At 48.2% G+C, this 21,840-nt stretch overlaps 1 protein-coding gene across 9 annotated transcripts; it reads right to left on the reverse strand.

Moving 5' to 3' along the window:
- Positions 1-687: 687 nt before the first annotated feature.
- Positions 688-21,793, reverse strand: MAPK13 (mitogen-activated protein kinase 13). Of its 9 annotated transcripts, none has more exons than XR_008825889.1 (13): positions 19,307-21,793; positions 15,438-15,567; positions 15,009-15,067; positions 13,793-13,901; positions 12,727-12,756; positions 12,253-12,300; positions 11,172-11,286; positions 10,720-10,791; positions 10,122-10,201; positions 9,586-9,664; positions 8,130-8,306; positions 3,003-3,711; positions 688-1,065 (listed from the first exon to the last, which is right to left on the reverse strand). XR_008825889.1 is itself a non-coding variant. In XM_056362034.1 (13 exons), the coding sequence occupies exons 2-13, from the start codon at positions 19,423-19,425 to the stop codon at positions 3,569-3,571; spliced, it is 1,161 nt and encodes a 386-aa protein (XP_056218009.1). In that variant the 5' UTR covers positions 19,426-20,244; positions 21,278-21,793; the 3' UTR covers positions 2,429-3,568. The 9 variants fall into 9 exon arrangements, 5 of the variants coding, with proteins under 5 accessions (XP_056218009.1, XP_056218007.1, XP_056218008.1 ...); XR_008825888.1 differs by having other exon boundaries at positions 688-1,247; XR_008825887.1 differs by having other exon boundaries at positions 688-2,317.
- Between the last annotated feature and the right edge of the window lie 47 nt (positions 21,794-21,840).

A 21,840-nucleotide genomic window follows, 5' to 3' on the forward strand; every position in this document is an offset into this window, starting at 1 on the left:
GAAATACGTAATGTTTGTTCTGTGGCCATTTTTTTCAGAATTGTTGAAATTAATGCCATTGCTAAACAGGACCTGTGTGTGTTAAAGGTTAAAAGCCTGGTATCTCAAAGCGATTAGCCTCAGCTGCCATTTATTTCAGCTGGATTTGCAAGTGCTCAGCTGCACTTTCTAAGACTCTAGCATGTTCAGTCTCACTAACTTCAGAGGGGTGACACAAGCACCCAGCACGATTGCCTCAGTGTGTTCTTTTTTTAATCTTAACATGCAAATCATAGTTTTAAAACCTTTTTTTTTTTTCAGGTGAAGTGTTCTGGAGACGGATCTAAAATTATAGTTGATGGTGGCAGTATTTTTATTTTTCCAACCAAACTTGGCTAAAAGGAGTTGACTCGCTTTCATTTAACAGAAAATCAATGAGGGTTGAAGAGATATACTAACCTTTCAGTATCATTTAATAGAGCGCAATCCAACAAAAAAGGAGTTATCAATCAGCCGAAGTGCTGACTGAATCAGTTCTGAAGCAGCACTGGCTGAATGTCACGTTACAAGCTGTATAAACCCGTGTGGCTCAGAAAACAGCCTTGTAGAGAGAAATTGGGGAAAACATCCCATAAACCACATTCACCTGGCAACTCTTGACATTTTCACAGTGTACAGTTGAACTCGATGATCTTAAAATGTCTTTTCCAACCTGAATGATTCTGTGATTACTGCAATTAGTGCGGCGAGTGTTCATCCATTTGGGGAAAAAAATGAGTTACTACTGGCTACTTCGGTCTTCATTAAATCTTTCTCTTTGATGTCTTGTTTCTCTTAGTTGGGAAAAGAAGAGCCATAATCACGTTACCAGCCAACACTCCACTGACCCACGATACGGGAACCGCAGAGGATTAGGAATGCTTTCCCTGGTTGCTCAGGCAAGAGCGAGACATGGAAATATGAAAAGGTATTACCACCCTTTGTACAGTATCTCACTGGAGTTCTTAGATGTGTTTATCATTTTCTATGTTTCTCTTTTCTCCCATTATCACATACTTAAAGCCTGAGAATTGCGTAGTCTGCTACCTAGAATGTGAAAAGGTTATATATGAAAACAGATGCTCTTTCTTTTTCCTGTAGGATGAGTGTACAGTTTTCTAAGAGGCTGTAGATACCTTCAAGGCTCTGCACAGAAAGGTTTCTAGGTGATGTCAAAACACAGTAAGTATTGTGTCGCTGAAAAAAATCCTGATCGTTTTGTGGTGTCTCTTAAGAAAAAAAAATAAAAAATAAAGCCCCACATATTGCTTCATCTGCTTTTTCTTTCCCACTTACATCTGGAAGTACCTAATAAATATGTCCCACAAAGTTGTAACTTCACAGACCTAATTAGCTGTCAAAAACAACTTACACAGAAAGATTGTTTACGACAAAGGCTTCACTTTCCAAATAAAATAAACAGCTTAGATGATAAACTCCGAAAGAAATGTAGGATTAACAAGTAAATAGTACTTCAAGGTAAACATCTGTATGTTATGTGAAAGGCACAAAAATTCTACCCGTATAGATTTTTATCATCCGTAATATAAACAGCAAACTTATTCCTGGCTGGCGTAATTCACAGAATTTTGGATGTTCACTTAATGGCTGGGTGATTTTTATCACTCAATTTTGTGTTTTTAAAGTATGTAAACCACACAAGGGGGAAAAAACAAAAGTAACAAAAGGAATGTAGATCAAATATGTGCCAGCGTGGGTCAGCCACCAGGCACACCTGCGCCTCAGTGCAGGATAATTTCTTCTTTGACTGACAGTGTCTCTCAGGGTCACACACCCCCTCTGCTTTCTGGTGCTGATTTTGAAGTATTTTAAACCTCAGCCTGAGTCACCGGCTCTGCTGAGCAGGTGCTTTTCAAGCTCCTTTCATGAAACGTGACTGATTTTTTTTTTTCTCCTTCAAGTAGCTCGTTGCTGAAGCGTGTCCTCAGATGCCATACGAGCACCAGGATGGTTGGTCTTTACAGACAGACGCTGCCTCTCCACTACCAACCTGCTACATTTCCTGCCATTTAGTTTGAGTTCCTGGCTGGTGCATACCACAAAAACCAAATACAGGTGTAACTGCAGGGCTCCTGGCCTCGCAGAGCACCAGCTCCATGCCTTTGTCAGGACATGGGGAATGGCAGCAGAGGTAGCGTTTGCCTCTCGGGCACTGTGTTGTCACTGGGTGAATGAATGAAACCAGAGCGTGGAGCCCTCACACCAGCTGTCGAGGTTGCTCTCGTGATTTCAGAGTGTTTGGTGTGAGCTCTCACAAGAGAAAACCTATGGAACTTCCCTGAAACACAAAACACTTTCTGGAAGTATATTCAGAGGAACAACTGATACCAAGGAGGCTTTACATGTTATCCATGAAACAAAGGGGATTAACACTTGCTCCAACAGCAAAATGAGTATGTACCCAACACTTGTTCTTACACCCATGAAGTCCCCAGCGCCTCTTCCGTGCTCGTCCTCTGGTCAGACAAACAATTCCCAAAGGGCATCTCAGGTTATTCTTTAGAACTACAGAGGCCTTTTCAACCACCAGCAGACTGCTCGGTAACATTATCCTGACGAGGAAGTTTCTCCCCCAACCATCATCAGAGAGCCGGCAAACTCTAATCCTCCCCAGCTCTGCCTGTCCCGTTTTGCAGAGGGGCCAGATGATTAAATCACACCCTAAATTCCCATTTAAAGTGGTTTATGAGTTCTGTCCGCACAGGTTCTTCACCTTAACAGTTGACTTTCTCAAGGAAAGCTCTATACTCCAAAAGTCTCCATAAATGTACTCTTTTTTTTTTTTTTTTTTTTTCCTCTGTGTTTTTTTTTTGTTGTTTCTTTTTTTGGTTTTCTTTCCCTACAAGACTGAGCTTATAAAACTTTTCTCTGCATCTTTACATCCACAGTTACACGTAGTCAGGACGCCACCCTGCCTCACCCACGCTCCTGAGCCATCTCCCATGGTGTTTGCAGGCACTCACCTGGATGATGACCCTCCACCGCTGACCACCAAGCCTCATCTCACCAGGGCACAGGCAGCTCTAAACGCCCACAGCTCTCCACGATGCTTTCGGCAGCGACAGCGGGCTCCTCTCTCACCTCTGTTAAAGATCACACAGCGGACAAGGCAGCCAAGCCAGATGCCAGGGTCAAGAGGACAGTATTTTAACTGCTGCTTGACTGATGCAGCTGGAACTTCTCCCTTCCACTGCTCAAGGAAAATGCAGGTTGCCTTATGCTTAGGAAGAGGAAAGGATGGTCCCTTACCCTCATCAAACTGGGGTTCTTCAAGGCAGGGGCAGCAGGATACCACTGCATGTCCTCCAGCCCACCTTTTCATAACAAAAACATTGAATTTCAAGGGAATTGAGGGACTGTCACAACGGTTCTGTGCTTGCTGTTGCTACCTAAGTGCGGAGTGACCCAGAGAGACAGGAGCCAAGAGAAACCAGATCTCATCAGTGCAGAGCAGCTGTGCAGCTACAGCGGAATAACATCAACACCGTCATATCAAAAAGCTACAGTCGCTGGAGGGTCATCCCAAGTACTAGATGGCAGGAGCTGCAGCAGAGAGAGCCAAGAAACGCAACGTCTCCTTGTCCAGATCCCGGTGGAGGTGAGAGCTTGGAAAATTCTGGTAATGTTGCAGTTTTCCCTTGTTGGAGGTCTGTGCGGCAAAACTGGGTATCGCTTCAGGCAAAGAAGAAAATTAGAGATACTGAAAATGTACATCCCGGCTAAACCCAACCAAAAATGACTCAGCAGCTACAGAAGCGGGGGAGAGCTGAGAAACGCTGCATGCCTTACTGAGTTCACGTGCCTGCTCAACAAATACTTTTCTATAGCCCTGGGGACTGCGTGCTCTGAGCTCTCGCACAGAGAAGACGCTTGTCTCTTGCCACACATCCCTTGGGATGGACTTAGGAACGACCGGCTGAACCGGACTGGCCATAATAGGGAAGAAGATGCCAACTAAGAAGGTATTTCTGCTGCAGTCCAAAGGTGTTATCACAACCAACAGTCATCCCTGCCTAGCACTGAACTATCTAGCGACTAGATCGCTAAGCCATGGAGCTGAAGACATTCAGCACAGGCTGAGCAGCTTTCTGAAGATCCTGAGCAAATATTCAGACTAACTTGTGCTGAGCTCCTTGCTCCTTTAGACTGTGCTGTTAATACCAAGCTCAGTAGCTTAAAGCTAGTGCAGATAGGCTTGCGCAAGCCACAGTCACACCTCTGGATTGCAGGGTGGGTCTGCCCGTTGCCATCACCGTCCAGGGAAGGATTTGGGATGCGATTGCAGGGTGTATTTCTAGTTTTTGCTGTCAACAGCAGGCAGAATACACTGGCAAGAGATCTTACAGGCTGGGCAGCACCAGAGTCACTGCGTACAGTGCATCTGCAAGCGAGCAGCTCTAGGGATAGTGCCTGCAATCGTAGGGAAAAATTGTAGGTCCAAGCCACAAATACAGATTTGCACACACACTGATTTTGCATCTGATAACCCTGTGTTACTGCTGGTGAGCCTTACGCTTGATAGCTTCGCAGCACACCTCTGCAGCAGGGACCGGCTGCGTAAGTCTGAGCTCCTGTGCAGACTGTCAGACCACAGAAGGGACCGAACCAGAGCAAGTCGTAGCCCCGTTACTGTTCAGGCTTTTCTCTGCACTAATGTTAACATGCAGGGCCATGTAAACTGGCCAGAGGTTTATCAGAGTCAGTTCAAGAAAATTAACAATTTCCATCCATCAGCCAAGCTGCAGGTAGATGCCCAATTACAGAATCGCTCTTTACAGATAGCTGTGCGCTTGTATCCTGCTCAGCAGAAAATTATGCCTTTTTTTTTTTATAAGCACCTCTATAAATTTTGAGTTAGCAATTAGCATTTCCAGGACTGTGATTATTAACCAGAGCAGTGTTTAAGGGAATATGTGACAGGTTGGGGGACGTCCTAATACCTACTTAAAGATTTTTTCTGTGGGAGTGAAGCGTACTCATTTATATATCGAGCAGGAATAAGTAGAGGCCTGTCAGAGGAAAAAAAAATAAATTCTGTAGCACTGCAGAGGGGGGATAAACAGCCCCCAAAGGCCCCATTGTACTTAGTTAATTGCCAAAGTTTCCGGTTTAGCACGTGGATGAGGAGAACTTACAAGCATAGAGGAGGAAGGGAAAAATTCTTCAAAAAATACTATCTGGTCTCCTTGTCTCAGGTGTCAAAGGATCCCGACACCACCTCAGGTACCAGTGGTCAGGACCCAGCAGTTACGCTGCTTTAGCATAAGCCACACAAGCGCATAGGGGCTGTATTTCATCGCGACTAACGAGAGGTATCGTCTACAAGATCATCAAGATGTATTAGAGGGCTGCCGTGGAGAGCCAGGCATTCACACTACAAAGCTATCAAACTTCAAAACTACCTTGGAGTTCCCTTACTCCCCAAAATCCTGCTCTTCCACATCTGCTATCCCGGCATATCCCACCCTGGGGATGAGTTACACTCTGTTTCTGAAGCACGAGCGTTTAGATGCTCGTATGAGACCCAGACTCACCGAGGCAAGAACCCGCAGCCACAGTTATAACACTGCAGTCACTTTCAGATCCCATTTGCTTATTTTGTGCTTGTAATTATTTTTCATCTTGCCTCTGTTCTAATGGTAATAACATTTACAGCAAACACCTATGTGCTTGAGTGGCAGCTTGGGACATACTGATGTGCACACATCAAAAAATGCCAGGCTTCAGATGGTATCAATATACCTCCAGTACATCAAATGACTTTAAAGATCAAAACATACTTTTAAATTTTAATGACTTCACATATTGTAGAACCAAAAGATGGAACAAACTTTCCCTGGAGGGAGGACCCAGATGACTGGCTGTTTGGTCTGTGTTCATAAAACAACCTCCCTCTGTTTATGTATCATGCTCCTCTCACCTCGATGCTATCCGAACACCTTTCCAAAGCAATTACATCCAGGCAAGTTGTCTGGATTTTCTCACATCATCTTATGTTTTTTCTTGTCCACACCCAGGAGCAAAAAAAGAGATTATTGTGTTGGTTTTCCTCTCATATAAAGCTCTATATCTACTAAAGAAACTGTGTCAGAGCAGGGCTGGCTGCAGCTGGCTGGGGACGCGTGCTCTCTTGTATCCACCCCGTCACACTGGGGGACTCGGAGCATCTCAGAGAAGACAATTTCTGGTAGCTATCAAGACTGACTTGCTAAATAACTAAACAAATTAAAGTTTGCAGAGACAAATAAGAAATGCAAAAACTCAGTGGAAGCGCAGTAAAGGAAATCTGTGAAGTTCTTATTCAGAAGGACATCTTCTAGCCTGTAGCAGTTTTTGTCAGATAGTCTATTTAGTAAGATTATCTTAGATGCAATTTATAACGATGCTGACTGAAGGAGTGAATCCAATACCAATAAACTAAGATATCTGAACTTATTTTGAGTTCACAGAGTTGAATTATCACGTTCCTCTTTCTGCCAATGCTAGATTGTTTATACAACATACCTTTCTGCTTTTTTCCCCCCTCAATATGTGATTTTTTAAGATTTTTTTAGTTACTTTGAGAGCTGAGCCTTAGGACTGACAATGACTATTTCCCAAATGATCAGTTTAAGTGTTTCTTCATCTTGAAGGACGAGCAGCCATTAAAGAGAACTGGAGCAGAGGTCCCTGGTTTGACCGATCTTGCAGGGCAGGAGGAACGCCAGCGGAAGGGGTCACATCGCTGGGCTGTGCAAGAAAACACCAGCCCTGCTGAGAGATAAAGGCAGCCTGGAGCAGGCAGGGTGACTCCAGGGAGAGGGTGCCCAGCCAGAGAGAAGCCCAGGAAAGAGAAATCTGTCAGGAAAGCCAGGCTGAGTAGGAAGGGTGGGCAGCAGGAGTGTTGGATTGTAACCCAGCTCCTTGGGATACCCGCTCTGTAAGTGTTGGATGTGGCCTTGAATTCCCAGGATGTGTTTGCAGCTAGCAGGGAGGAGGAGACAGCAGTGATCAAAACCCAGGGAATGAAATAAGCAGAGAAAAAAAAAAACAACCCAACAAAAACACAAACAAAAAAAGAGGAGGCAGCAGGTGTCCAGAGGGGGAAGGACCACAGCAGGGAGGTGTGTGGATAGCAAGAGTCTGGAGCTGCTCTGAACACAGACTGATCCCATGATCAACTGGATTCCCATGGTGTCCTGGAGCCGTCGTCATCCCAGCCACCTCACCGTGCAGGATGTTGTTTTGACTGCTCAGGGAAAGGGGACGCACTCATAGGTTGGATAAAGTCTTGTTATGCTGAACTTCACTATTTCTGATCGTTTTGCTTGGGATTCAATTCCCAGACAATTTTACCTTTTTCTTTGCCTTATCTGTAATTAATGTACTAAAACTCTGTGCTTGGAAAGACTAATGAGAAAGGGAGCATGAAATCCCTGCTCTCTCAAGTGGACAAATATGGAAAAAAAAGGACCACCAGGTAAAATTCTCCCACTTCAAGTTTCAATGAGGATATATTTATCTTTTGTGTTGAAAACTGTTTGGGGTGCTTCCCCCTTTAGTAGAACAAAGTCCAACGCCCACAGCACGGTGGCAGCAGGCAGAGAAGTCCCACAGGCCAAACAATGGCCACCAGCAAGGCAGCGCGCCGTAAATCCAATCCATCATCCAGGAGAAACGAATCCCAGCCATAGCCGCACTGCCTGCTATAATGACATCCCACTTCGCTTCTTTGAGTCCTTTCGCGCAATGGGACTGAAGGACAAGATCTCCTTGTAAATATGCTCTTGAAAAACAGAACAGAATAACCATGAATGCGTGATCTTAGGGGACATAAATGAAAGCTCAAATTTTGTATGTGCAGAGAGGAGGTATTCAGTGGGGAGGGTATGGCAAGTACAAGGTGGAAGAGATAGACAAAGCAGAGAGGTGAGAAAAGTCTGCCTGAAGGGCTGGGGGGATTCTTTGCTGCCTGCATTAAAGCAAGAGCAAGGCAGGGGAGATGTGCCCCAGCAGGCAACCGCAGCCTCCCTCAGCACATGCACAGGAAAGAGAGAGGAGCAGGGAAGTCCTGTGCTGACAAGGAGCTTCAAAGAAGATAAATTTCTTACTTCTCCACTCATTTATCGAAAGCTTTTCGTGTTCCAGAGAATCATCGTAGGACTGTTGCGCTTCCGTTTCCTCTTCGACGTCTCGGAACTGGTCAAAATAGGGGTGAGCCAGCGCCTCCGTCGCTGTAAGACGCTTTTCCACGTCAAGCTGCAACATCTTGTCAAGCAGGTCCACGGCTGCAGAAGAGAGGAACAGGGGTAAGCAAGGCATGCCGGGGAGCAGGCACCCTGTGCACGAACCCTGCAGGTGATGGGACCAGTGTTTCCAGTGCTACATCTCCAGACCTGAAAACAAAAGAGACTCCTCAACCTAGCCAGCCAAGGTAGCTCCTGTCAGCGGGGATGCAACGCCTGCCCAGCAGCAGCCTCAGGGAGCTCTTGCCAACAGAGCTGGAGGTGTAAATTGTGCAGAAAGAACAAATTAGTCTTGAATAAACCTTGCTGCACAGATGGGGCTGCGAGAACATAAAGAGCAAACCAATAACATCAAGATATTTTTCAGTTTTAATCATTTGCTTTCACTGTGACCCCTGCAACTCAAAGTAATCTTAACATGAGTAATCTATACAGAAATCTATACACCCCTGGTAAACAGGAAGGCAGGAAATTCAGCTCCTGACTAGTCTGCCAGCCCCGTTCCCCCTTGGTTTTAATGTCTTAATGCTTTCTTTTAGAAGAGTTTTGCTTGCTCTCACCACTAATCTACTTGGGAAAAGAGCTCCTTGCAAGAGATCAATTTTTACCCTGAAAACTGCACATCTCAGCTGCCTGTTTCATATCAATAGATCCAGGTGTTCAACAAATCATTAGGATCTAAGGTTTACTGTGGAAAAAAAAAAATTACCAGAGAGGACCGTGGGGCTCTCTCAGCACTTTACCAAGACCTATGATGCCTCACATGTGGCGCTGGGAGATAACAATGAACAAAGAAGAGGTGGTTTGTCTATCTAAATGCTACTGATCGTAATATCACCTGCTGGGCTACAAGCAACAGCCTCTGGAAGCCAGTATCAGCCAAAATTCATGCTAACTCTCATACCAAGTGGAGTCAATATGTGCAACTGTCCTAATCCCACAATTTGCATCCCAGAACCTAGACATCCTGTTATATCCAGCGCCCACCATCCTCTGGCTCACTGACACAACAGTCAGAAGTTTCTCTCTTCCTTCAAATATTGTGTGTTATGGGCTGTGCCATTTTAGAATAAAAAGCAAGAAAAAAGAAAGAAGTAAATGGCCAAGAACAGCAGAACGTTGCCATGGTAATGCAAATAAATAATTGTTTTGCTTTTAGTTCACACATATTTGTCCTGGGGAGGGGCAGGGGCACAAGCTGCAAGGGAGAAAGTAGCAAGAAATTAAGAGAAAGAGGAAAAATAAGAATTGAGCTGTCACAGTCAGCCTGACTCCTTTCCAGCTGTGAAAACTCACGAGAAACAGTGGGACATTGACTTACCCTGAGGATTGGCTTTGGGGAAAAGCACAGACAAATCCTTCTTGGGGATTTTAGGAAGGGATTTGATATAGTTCTTTGCCTGAAAGAGAAAGGAAAGCACATTCACTGCACATGAATGAGAGGGCTGTGAATGCAGCTCTTGGGTCTCACAGCTCAGACAAGCAAAGGCAAAAGAAGAGAACAGCGAATCATCCCAGATGTCACGTTTCAGTGGCCAGTATGCAAGGAACTATTTTCATCCACTGAAATACAGAAATATTGCTGCTTTAAGGGCCAAACTGGCCAACGGAGGAGGCTGGTAGTTTGCTGGGGTATCAGACACCTCACCCAGGAGTCCCTGCAATCCACACCAGTTCCCAACGCAACACCAAATCCATCAGACGTGCCACTAGCAAAGAGAAGCATCTTCCTTGCCAAGGGGAAAAGACTGCCGTGGCTGCAAAAGCAGCGCCTCCCCCATCTCAAAGACATGGTTAACATGACCAGGTTAACCTCTCCCTGCCAGCGGGACCTGAAGTTGCAGTGAACTTTCTTACCGCTTTGTCCTCCAGCTTCTCCACGAAGTCTTCTCCAGGATGCCCCATCACTTTCAGGATCTGAGTCAGCTGGTCCAGGTCTGGCAGGCTGCGTTAAGGATCACACATCTAGGAGCGAGCCCTGGACCTACCCCCCGCGCCGGGGTGGCTGGAGAGCCCGAGGACCCGGGGGAGCTACAAGTAGGTTACGATACAAACCTAACAGAGCCACACAAGCAGAGGCTCATTAGACTGGCAAGAATTGCTCCAAGGGTCATTTTCATCAATGGATAATTCTGCTGGCACAACTCTGCCAGGGCATATGCCCGCAGGCTGTGGGGATACACAAGGGTTTGGGGACAGAGCTATGGCCACGGAAGGTTAGACTGCTGACGTAGAGCACCTGTGGCCAGCACAGAGGGGTATTTCTAAGGGGAGCTTAGCCCCCCTCCCATCTTCTCCCCATTTTCCTCACCAAAAAGACTGGTCCCTGCGATTACCTCCTGGAAAACCACACTGACACCTATTTTTCTCCATAGCCTCATTCATAAAAGCCCTTTCACACACACCAAGAATTATTACTCCCTCCCCAGGGAAAAGGTTCAGCTTGAAAGGATACAGTCTTTTCCTTTAAACAGCGTTTTCCCAGTCAGCATTTCTGCCATGATACAGCCAATAGACCAGATATCCACTGTCCAGAGAAAAAAAGGAGGAAATAAAATAAATTTTAAAAGACAGTAAAAAGGCAGCAATGATTGCTGGGGCTGTTGCTTGCTTTGTTGCCTGCAGCAGGCACTGATTTAAGTTTCACTCCCGTTTTCCACCCTCTCCTGTTCTTTCTGCACTGCTAAAAATCCACACGTTCATCATTTCCCACAGGCACTAGCTCGGGGAGCCCTGTGACAGCCCTGGGACTCGCTCTGCTCCAGGGAACACTGATGACAAAGATGAAAAGTGATGACAAAGATGAAAAGCATCTGGAGGATTACGTACGATTTGACCCAGGCGTGACAGCGGGATCCCCACATGCTCGTCACCGGACAGTCACACCACCGAAGCAAGGCAGCTCACCTGTCTGGTTGTAGTGCATCCAGTTGAGAATGACTTCAGGGGCTCTGTACCAGCGCGTAACCACGTAGCCGGTCATTTCAGCATCAGCGTGTCTGGCCAAGCCGAAATCCAAGATCTGCAGTTGACCAAAGGGAGAGGGAGAAGGAAGGGCAGGAAAGAAAAGAAAAATCCTACAGGCAAGTGAGAATCTACTTCTAAGAGGAAACGAAGCGGATCCGATCAGATAATGACAAAGCTCCAACTACACCACAGCCACCCACGGGACAGTTCAACGAACTAACAGGTTTGTCTTAATTCCAACCGTGAATTGCAAGCTGACTGCAAAACCAGTTGTCGTGCGAAGACCCTGCCGAAAGGCTCAGTGCTGCATGCTACCCGGAAGGTCACTTCCTTTCTTGAAGCTTAAGTTTCAACTCCAGCGGCTTTATTTAATGGTGTTGGTCTATAACTTGGCAGCAAAGGCATGCTCCCAGGCCACCACGACTCACCCTTCCCTATAAAAACACCTTGCAGCTGACAGGGCACGGCCTCTCCCTCGGTACGGGAGATGAACATAGCTTGGCCCAACCTTTACAGGCAACAGAGCCATGCCCTGTAATATACATTACAGAAAAGCACTGTACAGAAATGTATATAATGTCATATACATTACTAGAGCACTGCAGCAGGGAGCTGCTAGCAAAACCTTCAGAGCCATACTGAAAATAACGTCTGGAATCACAACCGCCACATCAATGAGAACCAAAGGGCAGCTGTGATTCAGTCCAGTTATCCTTCAGGGATCGTTCACCGAACGCAAGTATTGCTCAGCAGCACTGAATTGATTTAGGAAGTCGTTACGAAGTGCCATGCCACAGGAATTACGGCGACAGGATGTTCATTCCAAGGCTTAGACCCTGAGTCAGCAAGTTACATCAGCAGGTGAGGATTTCTCAGCGCCTGCAATCGCCGAGTAATGAAACACCTCGAATCAAGTCTTGGAAGGCAAGAGGAAACATGAGGGTGCCAAATTCCTGCTGGCAGAGCAGTTCCTCTACAATCTGATATCCTACGTGCTACAAAGTGGTGCTTTTCCACCTACCTTTAGCTGACAGTCCTCATTGACAGCCAGGTTGCCTGGCTTCAGGTCCTACAAAAGACAAGAGCAGAATAATAAGGAAGTTTTGAGTTGCAACACATCAACAGGAGCCTCAGCCAAACCTCTGCTCGCCTTTGATGGGGCCCCATAACATCCCAAGTCCAGTGTCAATACCCCAATGACACCACGCCTGCTAGACTGTACAGCTTTAGGTTATTATTTCTTTTTCCGCAACTGTCTTAATTCAAAAAGCATCATAAAATGCTTCTTAGCTCATCAGAAAATACAGCATTTCCTCAAAATGCTGCATAAATGAGCAAATCCAAACACATCCAGTGTGTAGGAGGGAGAAGAGAGAAGACGCCAGGGAGACTTTAGAGCAGACAAGACTACTAGAGAAACAGTTATTAACTTTACGACCAAGCTGTGTTTCTTCTAAACTGACAAAAATCAGAGTAAAAGTGCACATGAACTTACCCTGTGGACGATGCCAGCGGAATGAATATACTGCAATAAAAAGAGGAGCCACAATGTGATCACCAGCAGACAAGACTTTCTGTTCTCCAGTAGAGAAACAAGAGCTACAAACAAGAACTTGCTGAGAACACAACTGCAGCCTGCTGCAGGTCCCCAGCCCCAGGGCACCGGTTGGAAAAGAAATCTCTACATGGAATTTCTGACAGAATTTGCAAGGATATTGCCAGTCTAAAGAAGAGGCATAGAGCAGAGGAGGAGGTATGGAGCAATCGTTCCTTAGAGCAAGCGCATGAATAGTTTCAAACTCTCAAAAGCATCAGGATTACAGGTAGAAACGTGGCCAGTCAATGACACAAAATCTTTGTCATTTTGGGTGTTAAACATGTGAAAAATCTCTCATCATTAAAACACAAAATGGTAAGAACCGACTACAAGCCTGTTATCACACCAGTCAAACCTTCTGTGTGTTCTTCCTCCTTTATTTAAACTCAAGATAACAGTGATCTGGGAAAAGGTGTTATTAAGGGCAGCTCATTAATGCCTGTAAGTCACTGACTCCAGCTGAAGAATGCCACAGAGGGCAGCATTAAGACATCTCGACATCCCAGGGCTTGCAGGGATTGCTGTCTACTCTCCCAAAGCCAGTTACAGCGTCTTTCCTTGTTCTTTTGTTCTATTTTGTTCTATTGAATAGAACATCATTTCTTCCACCTTCTCCTGAGAGCCTCCCTTAGGAACTCAGCAGAAGCTCCCGTTGCTACCAGCCTCTTACTTTCTACGCAGTTTTGCTGCTAAGGGTTTTGGCAAGTCGAAGAGTGACGTGTCTGCTGCCGTGGAAAAAACACCGCAAGGTCTATGGCTGCCGATTGCTTCCATACCCGACTGACTGATGCCAACAAGCAGTCATTTTATTGATGTGTACTGGAAGAAGGATTTGTTCTCAGGGGATGCCATAAACCACCAAATCTTCCTGCACAGCCTCAGAAGGGGGTTTAGTTATGGTCAACCCAGAGGTGATGTGTAGAGGAGACACGGGGAGTCACTAAACTCCTCCAGACCCACCTACCTTCAGCCCTTTCAGCATTTGGTAGACCAGGTACTGGATCTTTTCATCACTGAATTCATGTCCCATGATCTTTTGTAAATCTGTCCGCATGTATGGCATCACCAGGTAGCTAAAAGGCAGTAAGACAAGGCCCTGAGTCTAGAAGAAAAATACAGGGAAGCAGGCTAGCCTTGTTCTCACTTTGGGCTTGCTTTGGCCTTTTTTGGCTGTGTGCTGTAACGAAGATGAGTAGTTGTGACAGCGTTCCTGACTAACCAGCAGAGCCTGCAGTGATGCTGGGATTTCAACCTGCTCTGAAAGGTGCTCTTTCTCCTCCCCTTAAACTGGCTATCTGACATCAAGGAAGAATAATCTTCCAAACTTTAACAATCCTGAGCTAGTTTACTTTAGACCTCAAGTGATGGTCAGTTCCAGATGGCCTGACACCATCCGGGAGTGGAAACATCTTGCACAGCTTTAAAGAGTCTTGCAGAACTGCTGCGTTGGCTCCCAAATTTAATTTTTGTAACGTTCCCCGGCCCTAAGACGACAACATCTAGCTTCCTTCAGTCTTCAGCCTGCCTGCTGAGAGTGCTAATTAGTTGACGGTCTTCCAGCAGGAATCTGAGAACCTTCAAACACTTTTTCCTGCAGGCTGCTAAATACCCAGCCAGCAGCCAAAAACCCAACCCAGCCGCACGCTGCTCGTGCCCAGGGATGGGGAAGAGAAAACGACTTGTCCAACCTGATCATCAAACACTGAGGGAAATGCCAAAAACAAACAAAAAAGAGCAGCCAGAATCAACAGGAAAAGAAAGGCAGATTTAAAAATTCTCAGTTTTATGACCCTAGGGCCTGTCAAACGATATTTCTCCCATTCTGAGCGCAGCCTCTTAGCTCAGCAGACACACATTGGCACGGATCACGCTACATGTGATATGCCATGGAATACAACGACTCTTTGTTACATACATTGGTCCATATATACTGTGTTCTCCCAGCAGTGAGCACGGCACGGCGTGGGATCTGTTTATGTACCCTGGGTGTTTTAGCCATGGGAACTGACTTGTGCTTTTGACTCTCCTTGGTTTTGGGGATGTCTGGCTTTAGCCTGGCTCTTTTTCAACTCAGTCTGTTGGACTGCACCCCAGCCTGATCTGTTACCCTGCTGCGAAGTCACAGGTGTCTCTGGCCAACGGCTGAGTCTAGGTAGAGGGAATGCAAATTCCAAACTTACAAGTCCTGGAATCCCTGGTAGGAGGTGGCAGAGGTGAAGACATCAAGCAGCCCAATGACCTGGTGAGAAGAGAAGTGCACGTTTAAACCTGGAAAGCATTTGCCGTGCACATGGGACTCAGGTAGCAGCCCTCCCTTCGCACGCGCACACGGGTGAGCACCGAGAACTCCATCTGAGGAATCCGAGGACTCCTCGCTATGCTGCTTTTCCTCTTACTAATACACGGGAGTACCCATTACACATCGGTTTCAACCTGGTGCCAACTGGGTGCAGCAGACAGACAGCAGTTAAACCCCAGGACTGCCTGCACGTGCCAAATGTCAGGGCCTCTCAATTAAAACAAAGGTGATGCCACCAGAAAGGACTTGCTCCCAGGTGGCAGGAAAATCCCCCTTGTTTCAGCAGGAGAGGAAAGAAATGAGTACTTACGTTCTCGTGTTGCATGTGCTTCAACAGCATGAGCTCTCTGTACGCTCGCTTGGCAAAGATCTCTGACTGGAACGGGCGGCAGAGCTTCTTGATAGCCACCTTCTCCCCTGTCTTCTTGTCTACGGCTGAGCTGCGGCAGACAAAAATCAGTTCTGCTGTCAGCAGTATGTTTTAACAAAGTTTGCGATAGCCAAGGTCTTCTAGAAAAGAGCTAATTCCACAGCTCGCAGCGGAACAGCAAAGGGCCCTTGAGAAACCCAGCGGAGCCCTGCACATGCAGATGCCACCCTGTATGACCACTGCATGACCAATGTGTGACAGCGCAGACCACTGCCCGTGCTCTTTGGAGGACTAGGTGGGATACCAAACAACGTATCAGCGGCTCGTTGTTGTTCCCCTTAACCTGCAGAGGTGAGCTGGAGCTAACAGAGCCGTGAGAAGAGGGCAACGCAAATGGTTAAAAGTCAGGGTTAGTTCTAACTCTGCCCTCTCCTTCCCTAACGCAGAGGCAGAAGGGAATAAAGCATTTTCTGCTCTGCCAGCTGCCTGGAGGTTGCTGTCTTTTAAGTCTTCTGGAGTGACAACTAGATGCCACGCAATGAAAATCCAGGCTTCTGGAATTAATTCACCCACATTCCGGATCTTTGATGCTGCACGTATGCTTCCGCGTAAAAGCAGGTTTGGTTGAAAATGAGAGTCTTTCGTAAAGCTAATGAAAAGATGGTACAACAGCCGCTGCTGGAGACGTGACGTGTTATTCCCTCTGGTCACATTTGCTGTTTGTGGCTGGATAGGGTGATCCCGCGACACTTTCTCTGCTTCTAGGAGCTCTTTGATCAGATTGTGAAGGAGGCCCCAGGTTTCACCAGAGAAGAAGGGGGTCAGGGGGGTCCCCAGGCAAAGATCGCTGTAATTCGGGATGCTTGGTGGTGTTTTCCAGGGTGGGATCTCAGTGCACCCCATTACACATTGGTGCCTCAACCCCTCCTTGACCGAGTGGCAAACAGATGAAGAAAGGGTTCTCCTTTCCCAGAGCAGTTCCCACAGCTTTGTAAACCCTCATCTCATCTCCCGAGGAGATGGAAGTGCTATAAATCGGCACGTTCCATCCCACAGCTTTTAGCTGTGCAGGGTAACCGAGCCCACATGAATGCTGCCTTCCTTCTCCAAAGGGATGCACGATTCTCCCTGTCACAGTCCCCAGCCACCACTTCTTCCTTGAGGCTCCCAGGGGACCCGAGACAGGGAAAGGCAGGTACAACAATGCTGCAAAGCAATGTCACCATGACCTCCAGGGCCACCGCTCAGAGGCAAGACTTAATAAACAGGGAAACACCAGCTGTACTAACACGATCAAACGGTGCATTTTGCTGAGTTTAGGGCCAATTGCAACAGGGAAGGTGGGAATATCCCGCTCCGCGTGGCTTTCCCTTTGGCTCAGTGCTGAGGAGGGGCTATCAGTTCCTCGCTGCAAATCTGGGAAGTCTCTTGCCCAGCTTGTTTCGATTGCCAGCCACAAGCCATCAGTTGTGGTGTGTCCTTTGGCAGTCTGGGCTATCAACAGCTCTCACCAACCTCCCCCGTACCGCTGGGCAATCTCCCTGCCCGTGGCCACTAAGGCCCCTTCCAGTTGCTTTAAGTTGCGCATAATGAGAGCAAAAAACATCCTTTGGGAGCTTTGGTATGGCGGTGATTTCATTGATGCATTCAGCCAGGAAAACCAAATTAAGTGCAGGAACAGCTACACGAGGCAGCTTCAGCACTGAAGACGTCTTTAGGAGGACAGTGAAGAGTTGTCTCAGTTTCAGGTCTTCAGCAGGTGTTGGCAGAGCAGACAGCACAGCGTCAAGTTTTCCAAGGAGCCAGGGAAATAAGAGGAAGGTCTGTCGGACCAGATAGTCAAACAGCTTCTGCAGAATTCAAGGCAGATTCCCTAATCGGAGGGTGCATGTTCTTATCTGCCTGCCCAGCTGCTGGTCCCACCACCCATCTGCGCCCCCCCCCCCTCCATCACGGGAGAGGTGGGGGATGAAGCTGCAGCCTGCCCAGCGCCACCAGCGCTACTTCCAGCCCTGCCGTGAGGCACAGCCGAGAGTCAGTTCAGCTGAAGCAACTGGGAGAGCCCACCGCATCCTGCCCGGCACAGGCTTCACGAGCTCTGAAGTTCGGAACCAGACCGGCAGGCAGAGCTGTGGCCCTGCTTTAGCTGGCAGGGATCCCCAGACCAGCGCTGGAGGGGGCAGAAGACACTTTTCCACAACGACATGCAGCTGGAAGCCAAATCGCTACAAGTTTTGACAGAATTAAGAAGGGAGGAAACACGTCTTTGCTGGTTTTCCCGAGTTAGTTTCTCAGCTGCTCAGGGTGGAAAAGCCAGCAGATAGGAAAGCTTCCCAGCAATTCCCAGCAGAGGACAGCAAATCCTAACTCCACATGCTTCCACCTCTGCTGTGCACAGGAGTCAGCACCAAGCCCTTCCTGCTGAGCACAGTCCAGGCCATACCACCAGCACCTCCCTGCATCCCTGGGCTGCTCTAACACGCATCCCTCTCTCCCCCAGACCAGCCAAGACTTTCCCAGGGACCTGTAAAAGATTTGTTGGTGTTTGGTTTTTGCTGGTGGGCAAGGAAGCTTTGGAAGGATTTATCTTTCCCTGTTTTTTTTTTGTTTGTTTTGTTTTGGTTTTTTTGGGGTTTTTTGTCCCGTCTTTATTTTCTTTTAGTCTTCCTGCCTGCCTTTATGATAAAACCCAGAAAAGACTGTACAAATATGGGGGAAAAAAAAAAAGTCAAGTTTAGACTTGCCTGATTTTGCAGGACTCATTTAAGCATCTCAGAAGCTTAAATGCACCTGGACAGCAGAGCAGGGAAAGGCAGCACCGGGTGCCTCTCGGTGAGCCCAGGGGACAAGGGCAGCACCCAAGCCGCAGGGTTTCAGATCTGTGCTGCAACAGCCAGCAGACAGACTTTGCCCAACACCTACACAAGGGGACACACCTTCTTCTTTTTATTTTCTTAGCTCTGTGTGTTATGAAACAAGGGCTCCCTTCAGATCCTATCAAAGTGCTGCTTCGTACTTCACCTTTCAAAAACTCACCCATCTCCTCCAGCTTGCCAACGTAAACCAAGCAAGGTCTGACTTCTACAGACACCTTCGCCCAGCTGATTTAATTATCGACAGCTTGTGCTGCTCTCTCATAGCTTGAGGATTATCATCAGCCGGGAAGGAAGTCCCAGCCTGTTACCGATCCTGGTTTACGATAATGTCTATTTTATGATTTCAAGGAAGCAGCACCCAGGTGGGAGTGGTATCATCCAGCTCCTTTCCCCAGGCAGCCCAGCGTGTGCTGCTTGGGACTAAGCACCAAGGACATGCTGCAGGACACGCTGCAGCCACCCCTGCCCCAGCACCCACCTCTGATACCACCTACAAATTGTTTGCAGGCACCCCGTTATTTTGCCCCCCCCCTGCTTCACTACCAGACAGAAACCTTAACGCAAGCTGCAGACCGAGGCAGCTCAAAAGCTGCCTGACCCCCAGCGCCGCGGTGGCAGCCCACGTTGTCCCACGGCACCCGGAAGCCCTGCCTAGCCGGTCTGCGAGCTGCTGCCCAGGGACGCCCACCGAGGTGAGCTGGGATGGGAGCTTTAACGGGAGCACCCCCCTCTCTGCCCACCCAGGGCGACCACAGGAGGAAACGTCTCAGCTTCTGCGAGTGACCTCTGCGCTGCCCGCGCCAGGAGGCAAACCGCCTTCATCACTCATGCAAATGTCCTTTCCTAATGGAGGGGTGCACCCAAGCACCTCCTCGTTTCCCCCCCAGGCGTGATACTTTAAACACCCCCAGCTCGCCCCACGACCCCACTCACCACACCGATCCGTAGGCTCCAGACCCCACCGGGTGAAGGGAGGTGTATCTCCTGGGCAGCTCCCAGAGGGTTTTGTTCACCTCCTGTCTGTAAAAGCCTCTTCTCCTTGCGATGTTCATCGCCCGGTGGGTGCGGGACTGCCACCCCCCCAGAGTACTGGAGTACGGGAGGGCTTCTGGGGTGAGAGCAGGACAGTGAGGCCTCCTGTGCTGGTGAAAAAGGCTCTAGCGAGTTTCCTTCTCCGTTTTCAGCCGTTGCAAGAAGGGACATGTCTTTTGGCCCTCCTCCCTCCGCCTCCACATTGGCAGAGGCGAGGCATCAGGCTTCCCGACACGCCTCGATCTTGTGCAGGTGCCTCTGGACTCTGCCACTGGAGCCAGCCCCGCGGCAGGCACACCTCCACCAGCGTCACCCACAGCTCTGGCTCCCCTGCTTCCAGCGGGTCACCGGCTGAGAAATGTCCCCGTGGGGCTCGGAGAGGGTCTCGTGAAATCCCCGCTCTGAACAAGCGGATGAGTAAGGGCTTGTCGAGCTGGGGAATCTGGGGGACAAGCCACAGCGCCTCATCAGACAAGCGGGGACATTCTTCTTCCCAGCTGACGGAGGACAGCTCCAGGCTCGTGATGGAGGACACCAGGGGGTCACATCCACAGAAGAGCAAGGAAGCGGTGCATCTCCTGCGCCCGGATTCCCAGCGGAGCAGGGATGTGGCAGAAGCGGACTGAGGCTCTCCAGCTTCATCCAGGCGAGTGCAGCGAGGAGGTTCAGGAGCAGCCGTGAGCTGGGAACACCCCGAGAAGTGTTTGTGCCCCAGGCTTTGGTGGCTCTGGTCTCCTTTCCTGCAGCAGGTCTAACCCCTTCCCGGGTCTTCCTGGCCAGCACCGAGCCCAAGTTCATTCCTGTGCCTGCTGGGACCAGTCCGGGCCAGCACACCCAGCCTGCGAGAAGGTCCGTTCCCAGTAAGCAGAGAACACCTTGACATTTTGCTCCCAGCTGAGGTGGCTCAGGTGAGGCTCCCGCACAGGAGAGCTGCATCCGACACGCTTCCCGAAGGAAGTGACTAAGCTGCGCCTTACCGAGCCAGCCCAGCTGCTTCCACCGTGCTCTACCCTGCCAGCCCCCCCCGCCCGCGGCCTCTGCTCCTTCCAGACGTGGCACCTGCAAGGCTGTCCCCGCTCCGGGCGCGTCTGTGCAGCAGGATCAGAGCCAAAATACCTGATAAATTGGAATTACGGAAAACACCATCAGGGTTTTAGGGAAGATTCATTTTACCAGCTCACAGGGTAAGTATTAACATTGGCCCCTACGTTCTTCAAACAAACAGCTCTGTTCTAGAAAACACAAACCAGGGGCAAGGCGCTACAGCAATTTTTTTAACCTCACTCATGCATGTATGTGTAAAAAAGCCCTGGCTATAGCGACAGCGCAGTCAGGAAATAAACTTTGGTTCTATAAATACACCTGTGAGCAAGACGTGTTACAGCAAAAACTCTGGGTACATAAGCAAACGTGTAACTCATTTGTTATTTTATGAACACAACTCTTGCTCAACTACGCGTGCACACGCCGGTAATCAGCGCACAATTAAGGAGTTCTGAATATCTAGGGCATGTCTCGGCTGTAGAAAGATGAATTAATTCAAGTCACCGATTCAAATCGAGTAGGAAACCTTGAGTCAAGCAATTTGATTTTGTACATGTAGTTTATTTTTCTTCCCAATTCAATTCTCACCGATTTTAATTTTTTGGGGGGTTTTTTGCTCATCAGGATATACCGTAACCAAGCACGTTCTGGAATTGTGTATCTCTGCTATTTTGGATTTTTTTTTTTCTCCCATAAAACAATAAATGCAGGTCCCGTTTGTTTTCCCCTCTCCTCTCAGTTTGTGCCGAGGGGAGCAGAAGGTGAAGGTAAGCAGGAAGGCCGCTTCCATGTAGCTGACGACACCCTTGCACTTCTCTATGTACTTACTCAAAGCAGCTGCTGCACTGCTGCGTGACCAGGGAGTGTGCACGCAGTGGAGATCAGCTGCCTGACCTGGACCGACGCCAACCACCTTGGTTTGTCAAGGCCTGGGAAGTTCAGTTATCGAGGCTTTTTTAGGGTGAAGCACACAGCTTTGGTCAATCATTCTTCTGAGTGAATACAGAAGTCGGAAAATCTCCGCTACAGAGGGGGCACGACGCTCCTGCTCCCCCAAACACCCTTCCACCATCAACTAGATGGCAGCTGAAGAGGAAAAAAAGATCACTTAAATAGCAAACACACACAAACCAGTACTACTGGGGAAGGGTCCCAGGTCTGGGCAAGTAGCAGAACACTGGCCTGTCGCGCTGACTAAGTGCTTCCAGATAGTAAACAGAAAACAGGAGTATTTTTTTCTGTGACCAGTACTCACAGTCAGACTCTAAGCTAGTTCTGTAGCAAAGAATTCACTGGGAACAAATACGGACACAAACCCAGCGTCAGCAGATGGAGTCAGTCAACAAGCCACATGGCCTTGGTCATGACGTGGGGTCAACAAGCCCCCCACC

The sequence above is a fragment of the Falco biarmicus genome, chromosome 16, assembly GCF_023638135.1.
Source record: "Falco biarmicus isolate bFalBia1 chromosome 16, bFalBia1.pri, whole genome shotgun sequence".
NCBI classification, from domain to species: Eukaryota; Metazoa; Chordata; class Aves; order Falconiformes; family Falconidae; genus Falco; species Falco biarmicus.